The sequence below is a fragment of the Aricia agestis genome, chromosome 3 (genome assembly GCF_905147365.1).
Source record: "Aricia agestis chromosome 3, ilAriAges1.1, whole genome shotgun sequence".
Lineage (NCBI taxonomy): Eukaryota > Metazoa > Arthropoda > Insecta > Lepidoptera > Lycaenidae > Aricia > Aricia agestis.
This window is the reverse complement of record NC_056408.1, coordinates 20,135,740-20,154,160: the sequence shown is the minus strand read 5'-3', so window position 1 is coordinate 20,154,160 and position 18,421 is coordinate 20,135,740. Positions and strand designations below refer to the sequence as shown.

The 18,421-nt window shown below is 39.7% G+C and overlaps 1 protein-coding gene across 1 annotated transcript; it reads left to right on the top strand.

The window, feature by feature from the left end:
* The first annotated feature begins 1,034 nt into the window (after window positions 1-1,034).
* On the top strand, window positions 1,035-8,265 carry LOC121725376 (nuclear factor interleukin-3-regulated protein-like). The gene is made up of 4 exons (XM_042112267.1): window positions 1,035-1,143; window positions 6,388-6,474; window positions 7,023-7,174; window positions 8,063-8,265. Exons 1-4 carry the CDS (start codon window positions 1,035-1,037, stop codon window positions 8,207-8,209), a joined length of 495 nt encoding a protein of 164 aa, XP_041968201.1. The 3' UTR covers window positions 8,210-8,265.
* The last annotated feature ends 10,156 nt before the right edge of the window (window positions 8,266-18,421 follow it).

The following is an 18,421-nucleotide window of genomic DNA, read 5'->3' as shown; positions in this document are numbered from 1 at the left end:
AAATTCCTAAATCAACCTTTAGCAACCGTGCACAAGTCCGTCTTTATGCAATATTATGTGGATTTTTTATTTCATACGGAACCCTCAAGCAGAATATCCAATAATAACGATAATTCCTAGTCAATCGTGGAGGCTCGAGGTAGCTAATGACTCTTCATTAAGTATTAACCGCGCGCTGTTACAGCGTGTGTCATAAGAGGCTGACTGAAAAAGGCGGGGTCGGCCGACCAATAGCGGCCCGCGGCATTACCTAACGGTTACGCCATCGACCAATCACGGGCCGTGGAAAGTTATATAAGTTTTCCTTTTTTTTTCAGTATACGCCCGCGACCGTTTTGAAAACGCCGCGTTGTTGATCGGAGTGTGAAAAGTGATTTTCTTATTTCTCTTTCTTGAGTTTTTTAGTACTCGTTTGCTAAGTCTTGAAATTAACCGAAAATATTTCCAAAACTCTCTTGTTGTGTTTGCTTACTCGATGCAAAAGACGCGATAGAGGTTTTTAGACTTTTGTATGTTTTGAATGCAATTGGAGATTACGTATTTTGAGATCAATATTTTACTCCAGGGCAAAATAGATTATATTAAATAATTTAAATTATTATGTAGATACCTTAAATTATTTAAAAAAAATCATCAAGGTGCGTCCACACGAGTTTCGTAGCGCGCTACGAATTTCTTAGGGGGAAACTGGGATGTTTGATTACAGCTGTTGAAAATTGGACGTGCACAGTGCAAAAATATTAAGAATAATAACATTTTTAATATCCCTACCTAAGGTACATTATAATAATATGATGTATAACGGTCTAGGCGTCGCATTAAAAGGCCATCAATTTATCAACACAATCATGTACAAAACAAATAGTAGAGGAATAATAGAATGAAAGATTACATATTACATATTTTTCCCTCAGTTTCTGCACCATTGGTCAAGAAATTTTGAACTTAGATTGAAAAATACATAATTTACAAAAATAAATTTGAAATTTTGCTTATGAATAAAGAGACAATAAGAGTGTTGTAAGACCACTTCCATGGATCCGACTGTTCTGTACGAGGGTGTGACGTGCGGCGCGCAGCACAGCGGTGCGCTCGCAGCGCTGCGTCTGCTGCGGAGCTACAACCACTTCGTCGTCCCGCCGGGTATGTACGAGGGTGAGACGTGCGGCGCGCAGCACAGCGGTGCGCTCGCAGCGCTGCGTCTGCTGCGGAGCTACAACCACTTCGTCGTCCCGCCGGGTATGTACGAGGGTGAGACGTGCGGCGCGCAGCACAGCGGTGCGCTCGCAGCGCTGCGTCTGCTGCGGAGCTACAACCACTTCGTCGTCCCGCCGGGTATGTACGAGGGTGAGACGTGCGGCGCGCAGCACAGCGGTGCGCTCGCAGCGCTGCGTCTGCTGCGGAGCTACAACCACTTCGTCGTCCCGCCGGGTATGTACGAGGGTGAGACGTGCGGCGCGCAGCACAGCGGTGCGCTCGCAGCGCTGCGTCTGCTGAGGAGCTACAACCACTTCGTCGTCCCGCCGGGTATGTACGAGGGTGTGACGTGCGGCGCGCAGCACAGCGGTGCGCTCGCAGCGCTGCGTCTGCTGCGGAGCTACAACCACTTCGTCGTCCCGCCGGGTATGTACGAGGGTGAGACGTGCGGCGCGCAGCACAGCGGTGCGCTCGCAGCGCTGCGTCTGCTGCGGAGCTACAACCACTTCGTCGTCCCGCCGGGTATGTACGAGGGTGAGACGTGCGGCGCGCAGCACAGCGGTGCGCTCGCAGCGCTGCGTCTGCTGCGGAGCTACAACCACTTCGTCGTCCCGCCGGGTATGTACGAGGGTGTGACGTGCGGCGTGCGGCGCGCAGCACAGCGGTGCGCTCGCAGCGCTGCGTCTGCTGCGGAGCTACAACCACTTCGTCGTCCCGCCGGGTATGTACGAGGGTGAGACGTGCGGCGCGCAGCACAGCGGTGCGCTCGCAGCGCTGCGTCTGCTGCGGAGCTACAACCACTTCGTCGTCCCGCCGGGTATGTACGAGGGTGAGACGTGCGGCGCGCAGCACAGCGGTGCGCTCGCAGCGCTGCGTCTGCTGCGGAGCTACAACCACTTCGTCGTCCCGCCGGGTATGTACGAGGGTGAGACGTGCGGCGCGCAGCACAGCGGTGCGCTCGCAGCGCTGCGTCTGCTGCGGAGCTACAACCACTTCGTCGTCCCGCCGGGTATGTACGAGGGTGTGACGTGCGGCGTGCGGCGCGCAGCACAGCGGTGCGCTCGCAGCGCTGCGTCTGCTGCGGAGCTACAACCACTTAGTCGTCCCGCCGGCAAAACGCCGGCAATCGGCAAAACAAAAAAGCCGATTAACAACAGCGTTATTCAAGCTACCCTCTTTGATTTCCGTTCGATCCGTCATCTGGCCTAGCCGGTCCAGTCGAGAGGAAGAATGCAGGCTCTCCAACATCAAACTTTATAGGAGTTACTGATGATGATTAATGTTGTAAAGTACTGACGGTGCTATAGAAGATTCTTAATTAATAGGTTGGGGAAAAAGTCTTTTAGCATTATAGTATGTATGAATTTGTCATAAAATCTCAAGGGCTATACAAATTGTATCTGGCTGATTTTGGTATAATTAAAAAGTTTTAATTTTAATGATAGGCAAACCTGAAGCGGCACAAATATGAGAACCTCAGCGGAGATCTCATATTTGAACCGTTTGGGGTAGAAACCCTAGGCGCATGGGGTCCGGGGGCACATAAGCTTTTTAGACAGATATCTAAGAAGCTTATTGAAGCCACCCGAGACCCCAGAGCTGGGAGCTACCTGGCACAGCGGATAGCAATTGCTATCCAACGTGACAATGCTGTCAGCCGTATAGTCCTGACCTTGCTTCTTCAGATTTCCACCTGTTTCGGTCGATGCAGAATTCCTTAGGCAGTGTCAGGTTGACATCACAAGAGGACTGCCAAAACCACTTGTCGCAGTTTTTTCATCAGAAGCCCCAAAATTTTTATAACAATGGGATCATATTTCTACCAACAAGATGTCAAAAGTTATACCTATAAACAAAATGGCAATATAGTCAATTATTGTAGAAAAACTTTATAAAAAAATATTTTTAATTTTTATATAAAATGCGAAGAAACTTTTCCCCCAAACAATATACTTATATATTGTATTTAACTAAGGTATCTACTATCAGAGAAGTCGATTCCTAGGCAGATGGCCCCGTGGGCGGAGACCTACATAGTTTGACCTACCGTACGTATTTTATATTCTCGTTTTGCTCGACAGTCGTTAGTTAATTCTACTTGCGGTGCATAGAATAACAAAGAAAGACCGATCTGATGTCCCGGAACGTCTAAATCATTTCATGAACAGCAATAAAATAGTATCAAAAAGCAAGCCAAAGAGGACTTTACCTATGAAAACACCTTCCTGGCTTACTTTTTAAAATGAAATAAAAATGCCACCTCATCCTCAAAAACGATGCGTTAAACAAACTTTACGTAGGCGTAACTATTCTCACCAGCCGGGAAGGGTTGTTTCACGTGTTCAGTTCTCAGGGAAACAATTATATCGGCTAATGCTGATATAATAGCACCTGTAAGTTGTCTGTGGCTCGTTATACTAATGTTTCGTCTTTTGTTTATGGTCATTTAATAGTGGCATTTCGTGATTCTTCTTTATGTACTTTCTATAAGTATATGAAAAGAAGGCCTTCGTTTGGATTCTTTAAAGTACTCAAAAGATAATATTTAACCCATCAACTCCCAAGCGGCACCCGGTTGCCGCATAAAAATTGAATACTATTGTGTCTGCAATTCCCACGATCAAGGTGATCATGCACGTTTCAGCAGAGTGGTTAAAAAGTTGTATTTTATTAGCTCTATGCTTAGTGTGTCGAAGAAGCTTGCGAGTTGTGACTTGCAAGTTTCTCGTTGTTTACTTGTTAGTGTTTGCTGCAAACACTGGAGAGGTTACATTTTTCAATTTCAAAGAATCTGTTTTATTGGCTTCATACTTATCAGAGCCATAAAGTTAATATACCTAGCGGAATAGAGCAACAATCTCGAGCTGTCAAATGAAACCGAAATTGGTTTCATCTGTGTGTAAAAATATGTGTACGTATGTACACTTACACAAGCATGATTGAACATGATTTCTATGAGATTAAATTGTCAACGTGTGGCACGTGCCGACTGGACGTCAAAAAAAGAGTGCTGCTGTCATGTATCACACGTCTCTTTTTACTACGCAATGTTACTGATAGTCACATCCCTCTTGCTCAGCCTTTGTTTCTCTATTCCGCTAGGTATATTTACTTTATGATCAGAGCAGAAGAAACTCAACAATTTTTTATGTACTTACCGGAATTATTTCAGATGAATATATTCGATCACATATTTTAAGCAAATATTGGCTATTAATGTATCGTAATAAGCAAATATTGTCGCGTTAAGTCGGTTTGCCCAAACGTTTAGAGGGTCGCGCGACACGCGGCCGATCACACAACCACACTCATTTATTTATAACGGTACATTCGCCATAAAATAGATTAAAACAGGTAAACAAAACTTCCACGTTTAAAAAAAACTTTGCCCAAGCAATAAATTGTTTAAACTGTTTTTAAAACCAGCTCAGAAAATGAAAAAACTCTACATGGTAGAGTCAGCTTTTATATTGAATTGAATCAAAGAAAATTTAAGGAAATTTTATAAACTGTAGAATTCCGTCCCGTTTTGAGTTGGCGTGGCAGCCCCAAAAAAACTTTGACTAATACATGTATCTTAAACGCAATGCAATTAGTTATTAGACAATGCAATATCGTCTACCGTCGCTCGGGAAATACGATCGACCGAAAAATTTCGAAAACTTTTATGCGCATTATCACTTTGGGAGCACTGTACCTGCTATGGCAAATAAACCCATAGGCCATATATCTAGTTATTTGAGAAAAACGACAACGAAAGTTCTTGCTTCTTTTAAAAAAAATAACGCACTTGTGTTCGTATGTGTACTGAACATGCACCTGGCGTTACGTGTCATTACTGCCCTGACGTGGCCCTCTGATCGGGGCGTCGAGGGCGCAGGGCGCAGGGATTACACCTTGTTATTTGTACATCATTTGACGCACTGATTGCTGTGCAAGTTACTAAGTTACCTGAGCAAACATACAACGATACTAATATTAATCTTACAGTTCAAATAGAATAAATAGCTCCCACACCGGTTTCGGTGACGGTGGCCGGTTTCACTGAAACCAGGCCAGCTAAGCAGGAGTAATTTTATAGTGCCCAAGTGTGTGCGCAGTACACAATAGCACTCTCTATTCCTTTACTCTCATAACCCAGTAGGACGGAAGACCCACACGACCGGCGAGAGATCAGGCGCAGGACCGACTTTTTACATGCCCATCCGACGCATGGATCATCTTACTCGTACTTGTCCAACAATCAGGTGATCAGCCTGCATTGTCCTAACCAAACTTGGAAATAACATGTCTCCAACGCGGGAATCGAACCCACGACCTCAGAGTCAAGAGCCGCGCTCTATACCACTAGATCACGGAGACGTAAGTTATATTATATAGTTCATATAGATGACTTATAGGGATACTGGCGTTCATGAACCATTTTATAGACGAGGCCTGGCCCTAAGGGCCTACACCTACCGAGTAGAGCGGCGAGGCAGTGCTTTCGAAACATTTGACTGGCCGAGAGGACTGTCTGGCCCTCAGAACAGGAAAATAAAGTCTGGCCACTCTACTCGGTGGGTGTAACAAGGCCCTAAGATGCAATGGCCATGTGAGGTCGAACCTTTCTAACCCCCACCGTGCGGCCCGTGCCATCAGATTTCCTATGCCAAAAGGGTTTATGATATATTTTTTTACGAAATAAGGGGGCAAACGAGCAAACGGGTCACCTGATGGAAAGCAACTTCCGTCGCCCATGGACACTCGCAGCATCAGAAGAGCTGTAGGTGCGTTGCCGGCCTTTTAAGAGGGAATAGGTTAATAGGTATGGGGAGGGTAGGGATGGGAAGGGAAGGGAATAGTGGAGGGTAGGGAAGGGAATAGGGTAGGGGATTGGGCCTCCGGTAAACTCACTCACTCGGCGAAACACAGCGCAAGCGCTGTTTCACGCCGGTTTTCTGCGAGCCCGTGGTATTTCTCCGGTATGGTGATATGGTGCCTCTCGGTACCAGACAGACATAAATAATTGATAAGTACTATACGGCAAATACTTGGGGATTTGTCCGAGGACCAGCTCCCAGAAAAAACTGTCACTTTTTTATCGCCAACATAGTTACGTATTTCCTTACAGTAAGTAAAAGCCTTAAAAGGCTTTCTTAAAAGAAAATCAACCTTTTTTTTTAATTAAAACAGATGTTATGTTTGTAGATGGTCGCAGCATGCTGCCGCTGCTGTCAGCGCTGCCGCCGCCGTGTCTCCCGCCCTACTGCCAGCACCTACCAGGATGTACGCCCAGTAAGTAGTTTTAACTGAAAAGCCAAGCCATTTTCTATTAACTATACTATCTGTACTCCAAACTCCAAATGCCAAACTTCCAAACATGAGAAATTTGTACTTTACTGCGCCAGGAGGAGGGTATGACTTTTGAGCAGCTGCTGCAGCCTCAGCGACTTGATGTATTCTATTTTAGCTTGACAGGTTTCGTTATTTAACATTCGTGTTTACTATGATAGTAACATTTTACACAGTACACTGCTAATATAATATCGACGATGCGCTTGCAAACTTCGGAAGAGCAGTTTGTCAATATAGCTCTTGCATAGCGCTTAATAAAATTATATTACGGGCTTTGAGCGCGGCGACCGAATCCAGAAATTCCGTTACAAATATAAACCTAAGCAACCCATTCCGACCGGCACAGCTGTATAAGTTGATAAAAAATGTTATGCGATAGCTTTGCCGCGGCAGTCTCCGCGTGCTACACGAGTATCAACTTTTTAAAGCACCGTTGCCTTCTACTTGATTCGTTTAACATACTTTCATGTTTCCAGCATCACCAACAGTGCCGCTGCCGATAGACAGCGAGGGTCGAAGACGGGGGGAGAAGAGACCGATACCGGCTGAGCTGAAAGACGAGAAGTACTTTGAGAGACGGCGCAGGAACAACCAGGCCGCCAAGAAGTCCAGGGACGCTCGCCGGATGAGAGAAGACCAGGTAGACGTAGGCACAACTAGGGCTTATTCCACCTTACTAGGTTGACGTTCTAATTAGGATCCTAAAAAGAAGACTAATAATTAATTAGAAGCTTCTGATTCCACCAATCAGAAGCCACACTTCTTCCCATTTAGTACGCTAATTAGGATCGTAACTGTCTAAACGCTATTATACTTGACTAAATTTAGTTACTGAATCAATTTAGACGTCTAAATTTAGTAAGGTGGAATAAGCTCTTATGTAGATCAAGCTGCTACGTTTGCTCTTAGACAGACGAGAAGACCAGGTAGACCCAAGTAGACCACTGTTATTTGCTAGCTGTCTAAAATTAAGTTTTCTCTAAGACAGAACAAACGATGAACTGCGGGGCTAAAATGGTCACATTTAGCAATTCCTCTCAATCAATTCAGCAAATGAATTGTCAAAACTGTCAAACTGACAAATGTCAAATTAGTTCGAATTAGTAAATATGAATTGCAAGCAGACTTGCATTTTGCGATTTTTAAAAAAATGAATCTTAACATGATTCATAATATGATTCTTCAAAGCGACCATTTTAGCCCCGCTGAACTTATTGAAAAGTTTGTTTGAAGCACTAATATGCCATATTAAATACTTACTACAGTTTAATTGAACAATTTTATGTTGGTTCTTCTCCTCTACTCTACTTCCTCGATAAATGGATAGTCCATTTATCGAGGAAGGCTTTAGACTTTACTTTTAAAACATCTAATCACGCCGCGACCAGTGGACCGTGCAAATATTCAGAGGAAAATGTGGAAAAAAGGAAGAAAGTGTTTTGAACGCGCTAATCTCACGATAACTACTGGAATGATTTTTTGGTTATTTGGCATAGATGATAGATGTAATTTCCACTTTAATTTTCAGATCGCCTGGCGCGCATGTCTCCTAGAACAGGAGAACGCGTCCCTGCGAGCCCACATCAACGTGTTGAGGCAAGAGGTCATGGCGTTACGTGCGCTGCTGGCCACCAGAGACGAGGCCGCCGTACCCACTTCCACCACCACTGACTAACCACGCAAGACATACAAAGTGTATGGGTTCCTGCGATATAAACTACAGCACAACAAAGATAACAACATATTATAATTGCGAAAGCTTGGGAAAAATGGCGAAAGTGGGTCTGTCCGCCTGTTAGGGGGTGTCCACTGTCCACAAATTAGGTGAGGTGTTTTTTTACCCCCACTTCGTGAGATTTTATTCAACCCCCCTCTCCCCCACCACAAATCTCACGTGAAACTTTTCAAAATGTAGGTTTCTTACGTAAACGTTTGGTTTGACAGTCAGTAGATTTTCTTTCGAACGAATTTGTGAATGATCTTAATCGTTTAACGATTACGCTTAATAAACGTATAACGATAAATCGGACCAAAATAGTACTATTTTGGTGAGAAAAAAATTACGTGAGATTTGCCTAGCCCCCCCCCCCCCCCCCCCCTCGGTACGCCCATGACCTCACGTAACTTGTGGACACCCTCTTACCTCTTTACGCTTATACAGCTAAACAGATTATTATAAAATGTTATAAAGAGATACTTTGAGTCCCGAGAAAGGACATAGGATACTTTTTATCCCGAAAAAGTGTACGGTTTCCACGCGATAATCGAATTCTTGCACAACAGTTTCGGGCATCAACTGATTTCGTATTTAAATTGAATGCTTGAAACTTGCAAGTTATGTAATACTATTAAGTTTTTATAATAATCAGTAAGCTCATCCTCGTAATTTATTCGAAATAATTTAATAATTTAATGATCTGGTGTACTTCCATACGCACAGAAAATCTAATTTAGTCAAGTACCTACCAGCTACCTAGTCAAACAGCTAAGCATTTCATATTTTCTTCAAGTGTACTTGCTAGTTTGTACCATCGAAGAAATTAATTCGTGAACAGATGAACCTACGTCATTTGGTCGGATTATGTCAATAGTCAATTAGTGCTTCGTGCTCGAGACGATACCATTTTAACGATCTGCGTGTAAACACAGTATGCCGAATTTCCGCGGCGGATGAATCGGCTTGATTCCGCCTGCAATGTATTTTAAATTACCACACACACCATGCCGAAATTCCGTCGCGTTATATTGTATGCGTTTGACATTGCTGACGTAATCACTAATCATGCCGAATTTCCGCGGCGGACCGCGGTAATTGGGCATAGTGTGTTTAGACACTAATAATAACTCGTCTGTCAAGCGCCCAAAATGGGCGTCTTACTCTGCTAAGTACTCACATACGGTTTTACTCGATAGTTTTACTCCAAATCGAGCAATAACCACCGTGTGGACCGCAAAAACTGACAGCTCGAAGGCTCGCTTCGAGCCGGCTCGATGGAATTAAATATGTCAAATATGTCCTTCGATTCGGAGTAAAACTATCGAGCAAAACCGTATGTGAGTACTTAGCATTACACTATTCAAAAGTATTTTCGAAAATGGTTTGACAGTTCGTGACAGATGAAAGGATATTATGGTATCGTCTCATAGCACGAAGCTTCGTAACGATAGACGCATGTGCGGCCGCGGCAATACATTTTTAGTCGTGTTATTTTGTCGGCTGGGTTTGACATAACGCGACCAACTTACGTAGGCCCGCCAACTGCCTATGAATCTGCAACTTCTCTGATAGGTAGTACCAATGATATTCTATGATTGGGTAGTACTTTGTACTTATCTATTTGAAATCTATCTATTTGAAACCGTCCAAAATGTTATGATAAACCGTCCACTTGTAGATTAAGGTGATGCACAGTAAATGCAAATTTAAGGCCAACCTTATCTGCTGTGTTTAGGGTGGGTTGCACCAGAGGCGTAGTTATAGTTAAGGTTAAGGTTATAGTCAAATATAGCGTCCATTTAATTTTACTAGGGATTTGACAGTTCATTTGACATTTTGTTATGGTTAAAGTTAAAGTTATAGTTATAAAGTAAGTTGGTGCAACCCACCCTTAGTAGTGTAAAATGACCAAATTAAATACTTACTACAACAGAACCTATATCTTACTGCTCCTTACTGTAATATTAATTAGTTAAAATGATGATTTAAATAATTTAATATTATGTACTAGTTAATACAAACAGTGTCACAGTATAGCAATATGACATATCCCTATACTGTGACAGTGTGTTAGTATAAACTCCGTTATCCTTGAAACCATCAAATGAGCCCGTCAAAATTAATAACTTATTCTATGAGAACAATCATGCTGGGAACTCAAAAAAAATGCCGTCTTCATACCCATACGGATGCCCGGATCGGCAATTTGTAAGAATATGAAGACGGATTTTTTTAACCGACTTCCAAAAAACGAAGAGGTTATATGTTCGGCTGTGGATATTTTTTTTTGTATGTTCAACGATTACGTACTCCGCCGTTTGTGAACCGATTTTCGAAATGTTTGTTTTGTTGTACCTATTAGGTTTCACTCCAATTTGGTCCCATTTTTACAAAAGGGGTGATTAGTTCCCAGCATTGTTGTCATAGAAAAAGTTGTTCATTTTGACGAGCACATTTGATGGTTTCAAGGATAACGGTGTTTACACTAACATCTTGTATAAAATACTACCTTAGTCCTTACCCGTAGGTACTATTCATACTCAATACGTTTACACAGGATTTTCTTAAATTTTTTTCTGTTTTCATATCAGAGCAGCTGATCCTACATTAAGTAACTACATTCGTATTTTCGATTTTATCTGGTGTGGCCTGTGGCCTGTGACTTTTGAGGTACCTAGCTAGTAGCAATATTATGTTAATAATGTAATTATCTATGTTTTAGTTAGTTATGTTATCGATCAAAAAATATTTTTGTTCTAATAAAAATGCAGTTTTATTATTGTCCCTTAATTTTTCATTTTTATCTTTACAAAATTAAATAACATAGACATTGTTGTCTATAAGCTGTTACCTGGAATATTCCTCCAATACACACTGTTAGCAAAAAGTATTATCTAGTATTAGTAACCAAACCTTGAGTAAAGCCCAGGAAAATTTATCTTTTGACCTAGGAATAATTCGCATAGAGCTGAAAATTTGTAGAGACCAAAGAGGATTTATGGAGGAACTATTAGTAGAGACGTTAAATACACCATCGCGCATCGTACTAGTCGTACTAAGGTAGGGTTGCACCAGAGGCGTGGTTAAAGTTAAAGTTATGGTCAAAGTTATGGTTATAGTTAAGCCTAATTTAACTTTAACCTTAACTTTGACCACAGAATTTGACAGAAGATGTTGCCGGTCCGACAATTCTTTATAAGAACGTGGGCCCCGCCTGCTGCTGGTAAAGGAGAACTGTCAAAAATGGCATTTTTGTATGATGACAGCGTTAGTTCCTCTTTTCGCCACGTGCATTTAAAGCCTTGTTGAGCTCTATGGTTATGGTTAAATATGGCGAATGATGGCGTCCATTTTTAACTTTAACCAAAGATTTGACATTTTGCATTGTAGTTAAAGTTACAGTTATAGTTAAAGTCTGGTCTAATGCTATAATCCACCTTTATAATCTTATATCTTTAAACGAGCAATTCTTGTAAATATATAAAATATATACAATTGGAATCTCGGAATCGGCTCCAACGATTTTCATGAAATTTAGTATATAGGGCAGGGGTTCCCAAACTGTGCGCCGCGGCGCCCTGGTGCGCCGTGGAAAGGCAAGAGGGGCGCCGTGAGTCGATCCTCCATTGTTATCCGAAACCACAAATATTATGAAATTAAATTTTATTAATTATGTAAAGCGGGTAGATGATTAAATATTTGTTAATTACTATTTACCTGCTTAACCAAACTATATTTAAATCATTAAAGGTATTAATTTATGTACCTTTTTCTAATAGCTAGGTAAAGTAGGGCGCCGTGACAAAATATTTTACGCAATGATATTGCACTTATAGGTAGATGTTACATTCATATACTATTTTCCAGCTTAAATCTCTTTCGAACAAGTTTCAAATTCAAAATTGCAAACATTGACAAATTTGACAGATAAGTGAAACAAAAGATATGAAAAACGTGAAAAACCATTTACATAAAAGAGACAGTTCTATTTTTAAACGTCGAATCGTATCGCTGTCTCTTTCTTCGCCTGAGCTATGACGATTCGTTTTTTTCCAGATTGTTTGAAAAAATAATTGAAAATGTAAATAATCGAGGTATTTATTGCAATCTAGACATGTGGTAAGAGATTCCATATGTTTAGTTTACTTTCGAGTCATAATTGGTACATTTTCGATACTCGCACGACGTCATTTTCAATTTATTTAGGTAAGACAAGACGTGGCACGTTCGTGACTGCGCTCGATGCAGACTAAACAACAGACGGCCCAATTGAGCCGTATTTGAATTTTCACAACGCGCGCGGTAGTTTTTCTGGAGAGCTTCCTGACGTCAGTATAGGCGAAATTGGATTGGCTCTGAAACAACTTAAAGGAGGAAAGGCTCCGGGGAGGGACGGAATTACGATCGAACTTCTCAGAGCGGGAGGCGAACCCGTCTTGAGAGAGCTTCGTAAAGTCTTTAATTTTGTCCTTCAACGGGGAGTTTCCCCCGAAGAGTGGCTTAAAAGCGAGGTGGTTCTCTTTTTTAAGAAGGGCGATAACACCCTTCTTAAAAATTATAGACCCATCTCGCTTTTGAGTCACATATCGACGGGTGCAAAGTAAAAAAAGTCATCTGCAATTTTGAGTTTTTCGTTTTTTTGTAGAAACTAGCTTAAAATATTATGTTCTACAACATACCAAAAACAAAAATTCAAATATCACCTTATTTTTGGTACTTTTGTCACGTAAAAGAAGACATCTACTCTTGTTTTGTGAAATTGCACGATGTAAATGCGGATAACTACTGCTGGTCGTCTATACGCGGGACGCGCGGGGGTCATGTTATGCGGCATAAGCGGCTATCTGCCATATAGCTTTTTCTACGTTGTGATTGTGATTTAGATGTCTCAATTTACTTTTGCAAATTAGTATTGTTTATTATGTTTATGAGTACCTATTTATGTTAATTCTTATTGTTAGCTATATTAATTGACTTCTAATTTGTTACTGTTATTTTTTACTGTTTTTTCATGTTCAGAAAGTCCAAAACGACTTTTTAAAGAAGTTGAAAGTTTCCAGAACATAAGTGATAGATTTATCGAGCAAAATACTGTGTTGCCCGATGAAATTATTGAACATCTTATAGAAAACCTTGATGTGTCACCGATGAAGACAAATGAATATAAGTTAACTTTGTAAGATAAGTCCCCATGATCTGAATACTCTAGGCCAGTCACACCAGTTCACTCTCAGTCTGAAATATAAAATGATTTTGAAAATTTGTCGATCTCAGCAAATTAACAAATACGCCAACACCCTCAGAATACAGTTCATCACTTCAAGTCCGCCGCGTCCATTATCAGTATTAGATCAAAATATTATATATTCTTTTTTATTAAACAGATACTTTGATCTCATATAATCTATGACCTGCTTGAGTTTATTAATGGCCTGTTTGAGGGCCATCTAGTATATTGTCCCTCTCAAACTTTAAATCTTCTATAGACAACACCATTGATACTTCTTCGGCAGTGGAGGCATCAAGTGAATGTTCTACGCCTTCCTCGTTAAACGGTAGAAAAAGACGTCAGTTAAATATTGACCTAAAGAAAAGGCGATTGAGAAATAAAGACACGTGTATTGATACGAGACGTAAATTACGACAAAATTTAGGTAAACAATTACATCAGTCCAGAAATGGTAAATTGCAACCAGCGTAACATCATATCCCGGCATTTGCAAGTTCTCGCGAAGTTTTTCTATTAACTTATCTTTGACCGGTTTTGGGATCTCTGTGATCACGAGAAGCAATTGAGAAATCGTTGTTTTGTGTTCTGAAGAATCGTATGCACCCCTCCGATGGTGTAAAACGTCCGGCGATGCTTATGATGTTATAATGAACCCATCATGCTTACAAGTGCCAAGTACAAAGACTTAATAAGCCTCTGCCTAAATTATAATAATTTACAACATAGTTCCTGTACTGATAATGATACTGAATAATTTTTAAATTAGTTTAAAATAATTAAAGTATTGACACAGAATTTCATTTTTGTTGTGAGAAAATACGATTTTTACGAAAGTAAATGAATGATTCCTAAGTATATCCATACTAATATTATAAATGGGAAAGTATGTTTATTTATTTATTTGTTTGTTTGTCCTTCCTTCACGCTCTAACGAAGAAACAAATCGTATTGTTTTTTGGCATAAACTTAATTGAAAGGATGAAAAGTAACATAGGCTACTTTTGGTCTTGGAAAAACATCATGTTTCTAAGGGAGCTTACGGGAATATTTGCAATTTACGCGATTTTTAAATTCCACGCGAGCGAAGTCGCGAGCAAAAGCTAGTATTTCATATTTTAACTTCCTTCTAAATCGTGTACCTTGCACCGAATCGACAACGTAGAAAAAGATATCTACGCAATTATGTTCTGAACTTGGTGTGTTTAAGATGTAAAACGTTTAACTACATATTTTAACAATATAACTTACTTTTAATAATAATTTTAATAATATAAAGTGTTACACTTTACGTAGTTACTGATAATCGTACTAGTAATCGGTAAAAATACTTTAATAAATATAATTTTTAATTCCCACGTAGAAACGACCAAGTGGTAGTTAACTCAGTTGTCATATTTTCAAGCGCAATGTAGATGCAGACAACTACAATATCTCGTAAATTAAACATAATTAGAAGAAATTAAATATACATGTGGATTCATTAATAAATAATGAAACAATGATGAAAATTTCAATAAATTTGATCGGAAATTGACAAAATGGGAGCATTTTTTCCTATTATGCGCTCTCCTGAAAAGTTGCTGTTTTGTAGATGACTCTTTTTACTTTGCACCCGTCGATATATAAGTTGTTTTCTAGGATCATTACGAATCGCCTATCCAATAAACTTGACGAATGCCAGCCACCGGAGCAGGCTGGGTTTCGCAGAGGCTTTAGCACCATAGACCATATTCACACCTTAAGGCAAGTTGTACAAAAGTCACATGAGTACAGGCAGCCATTGTGCCTTGCCTTTGTGAACTATGAGAAGGCTTTTGACTCCGTTGAGACCTGGGCTGTTCTGGAAGCCCTGCAACGATGTCAAGTCGATTGGCGTTACGTCGAAAATTAAAAAAAATAAATAAAATAAAAAATATCCACAGCCGAATATATAACCTCCTCGTTTTTTGGAAGTCGGTTAAAAAAAGCTTTATTTTTAAATATTCCTTTCTATTTCTGTTTGAATAATAGCTTTCGAGCTTCTTCGTTCAGTGAGTGAGAGGGCCTCACTCACCGAACCCTACATCCCTCATCCCCTCACCCATCCCCTCACCCCTTAAAGTGGCAACGCATCTCTAGCACCCCTGGTGCTGCAGACGTCGCATAGGCATTATGGTTACCATTTTACATCAGTTAGACCATACTCTTGTTTACCAGCTTAGTTATTTGTATAAAAAACATCATGAATCATCGGGAATCCCTCAAGAGTGAAGGTGGAAAAATGAAGGTAATACGCTAAGAACAAAAGACGACTTACCAGCATCAGCTGAGGCTTTACTAAAAACAATATTTTGTCGCTGCAAACAGAATTAGAAAGGAATACCTACATATTTAAAATAAAGTTTTTTTAAATTTTTACTTATCCTGAGCGTGTAGTTCGAAAACGGATGAATGCATACCAGAAAAACTAATGCTGATCAAACAAAACAATTGATTAACTGACCATGTCCTTAAAAAAAAACTTAAACATCATACAAAACGAGACGACCTTTATAACCGAATCCACACCAAAAATATGGCTCGTACATCGGATATATTATTTGTAAAACTAAAATTTAAATTGTTTATCAAAAATACTAATTTGCACTCTAAATTGGACAATCTTACAACGCAATATCTAAAAACGATATCGAAAGGTGCACCACAATAAAATCAATTTGTATTATCAAAACAAGTCTACAAATTGACAAATCGTGCAACTAAAATATTTTTAAACTAACTCTATTTTCTTTTTGTTTCTTTGTTTTACTCAAAAACATGTTAGTGCCTCCTCATCTAACGCCGCACTCACTCCTTTGCGCTCGCTCTTTACTCTTTAGTGACTACAGATATATCTTGATCTATTTCTGTGTTAGCGACAAAGATTTTTGGTAATTATGATGGTGAAAGATTTCATCATTCCAAAACTATATAATTCATAGTTTCTTGATAAAAATTAAGAAAAATTATCAAAATTCACTACTGTATTGTAATTGTATAGGTTAATAAATTTATTAATGATTCTTAAATAATTAATAGCAATGTTGGCCCAATACGACTTGATTGGGTTAGGTTAGATGGCTAACGGCCGTTCCCAATATTTTATCTATCTCTGGTTTTGCCCTACTAGAGATAGGAATAGCTCACATTAGGCATTAGAGACATATATTTTATGTCAATTCAATGTTAGCTGCGATCGGTTGTATGTCAAACCAGAGATAGATTGAATATTGGGAACGGCCGTAAGGCGGGAGCGTAGCACAGCATAGCTACCGCCTTAGCCATCGTGGTTATTTTTTGTGAACCACCCAGAAGTAGGAGCCCCGCTAAGCGGGGCTCCGTCGACTCATAATTGAAGCCAGTTGTTTTTTCTTTTTTTTTTTCTTTAGTAGCTTGTCAACCCCTAGAGTGCAATTCCTAAGCCGGAGGCTTAATTATTTTGCAATATATCGGTAAGGAACCCTTTGTGCGCGAATCCGACTCGCTCTTTGCCGATTGTTTATTATTATTGTTTATAAACTGAGTTACCATTCATTGTGCCAAAGTTTAGTCCATGTTAAGTTAGCACTTGATGATTTTTATGTGTTCTTAATTATATGAACATAACAGATTAAATTGGGTTTTATTTAGAATAAATGATGTTCCTAAAAGTAATTTAGGTGATGGTTTTCCTTTAAAAAGGTTGTAGTATGTTTGTTGAACTAAGGAATTGTTAGATATACTATTTTAATAATAGTTATTCGTTCAGTAAAACAGGTTCGCAAATTTCTTTAAATAGTATGCTGAATTTAGGGTGCATAATTAGTGTGCAAGTCAGTATTTTTGGTGAAACTTTCAAATATTTTGATCGAGAAAAGGGAATACACAGATATTGATTTAAATACATGCCTAGAAAATCTAGAAGTGTTTATCCTTACACCATCTAGTTAAGATAATAATATGGTTAAGATTGTTATAATTAAAATTAAAAAATATAAATGAAAATCCCTCATGATAGGGAAAATATTATTAAGACACAAGGGCTTTTTCTTTCACTATGTTTCATTTTTAATTTAGATAATTTGTAAAACATATAACTCCCATTATACGGTGTAATAAATATGAAATACCTACAAAATATTCCTCCCTGGATATTTCTATCCTTTTGGCTTCTTCCACCAGTTCCACTTCCACGGTCCACCTACCGTGAACGGTGAACCGTCTACAGCGCTTATTCCACTTGTCCTATTTAGAAGTCCTAGCTAGGATCCTACATAGGAGACTAATTAGTTCGCTTCTTATTCCACTTGTCCTAATTTAGTGACTAAATCAGTTGTCATTTTGGTCAGACGTCTTCTTAATGGCTCCAGTTCTATAAAAGCAACAAAAATTGGACTTCTCATAGGCTTTGCTGTTGGCTCAATGAAAATAAAAATAAATAAAAGGCGAAAAAGATGGTTGAAAGAATTTTTGCTCCACGTAAAATTATGAATTATGAACTTTCTGAACTACTTGGAACCAGCAGACTTAAGAAATTACCTACGAAGGGATTCCAGATCTTATTATATAATATAAATTGACTTTAATACAGATTTAGCAGTTCCCACTACAGATAAAAGGTTGAAACCATCTGGCAACACTGATTTACGGCCGTTCCCAATATTTGATCTATCTCTGGTTTTGCCCTACTAGAGATAGAAATAGCTCACAATAATTGACATAAAATATATGTCTCTAATGTCTAATGTGAGCCTACATATAACTAATCTGTGATGTGAGCTATTCCTATCTCTAGTAGGGCAAAACTAGAGATAGATCAAATATAATTGGGAACGGCCGTTAGTCAGGCAGGAGCCACATTTTTTTCCGATTTAGGATCCTAGCTTTCTAAATGTTATTCCACTTGACTAAATTTTTTAGGATCCTAGCTAGGACTTCCTAAA

Coding starts and splice junctions, on each gene's coding strand:
- LOC121725376 (XM_042112267.1), top strand. CDS start 1,035: ATGGATCCGACTGTTCTGTACGAGGGTGTGACGTGCGGCGCGCAGCAC. Junction 1,144..6,387: donor CCACTTCGTCGTCCCGCCGG/GTATGTACGAGG, acceptor TTATGTTTGTAG/ATGGTCGCAGCATGCTGCCG. Junction 6,475..7,022: donor CCTACCAGGATGTACGCCCA/GTAAGTAGTTTT, acceptor CATCACCAACAG/TGCCGCTGCCGATAGACAGC.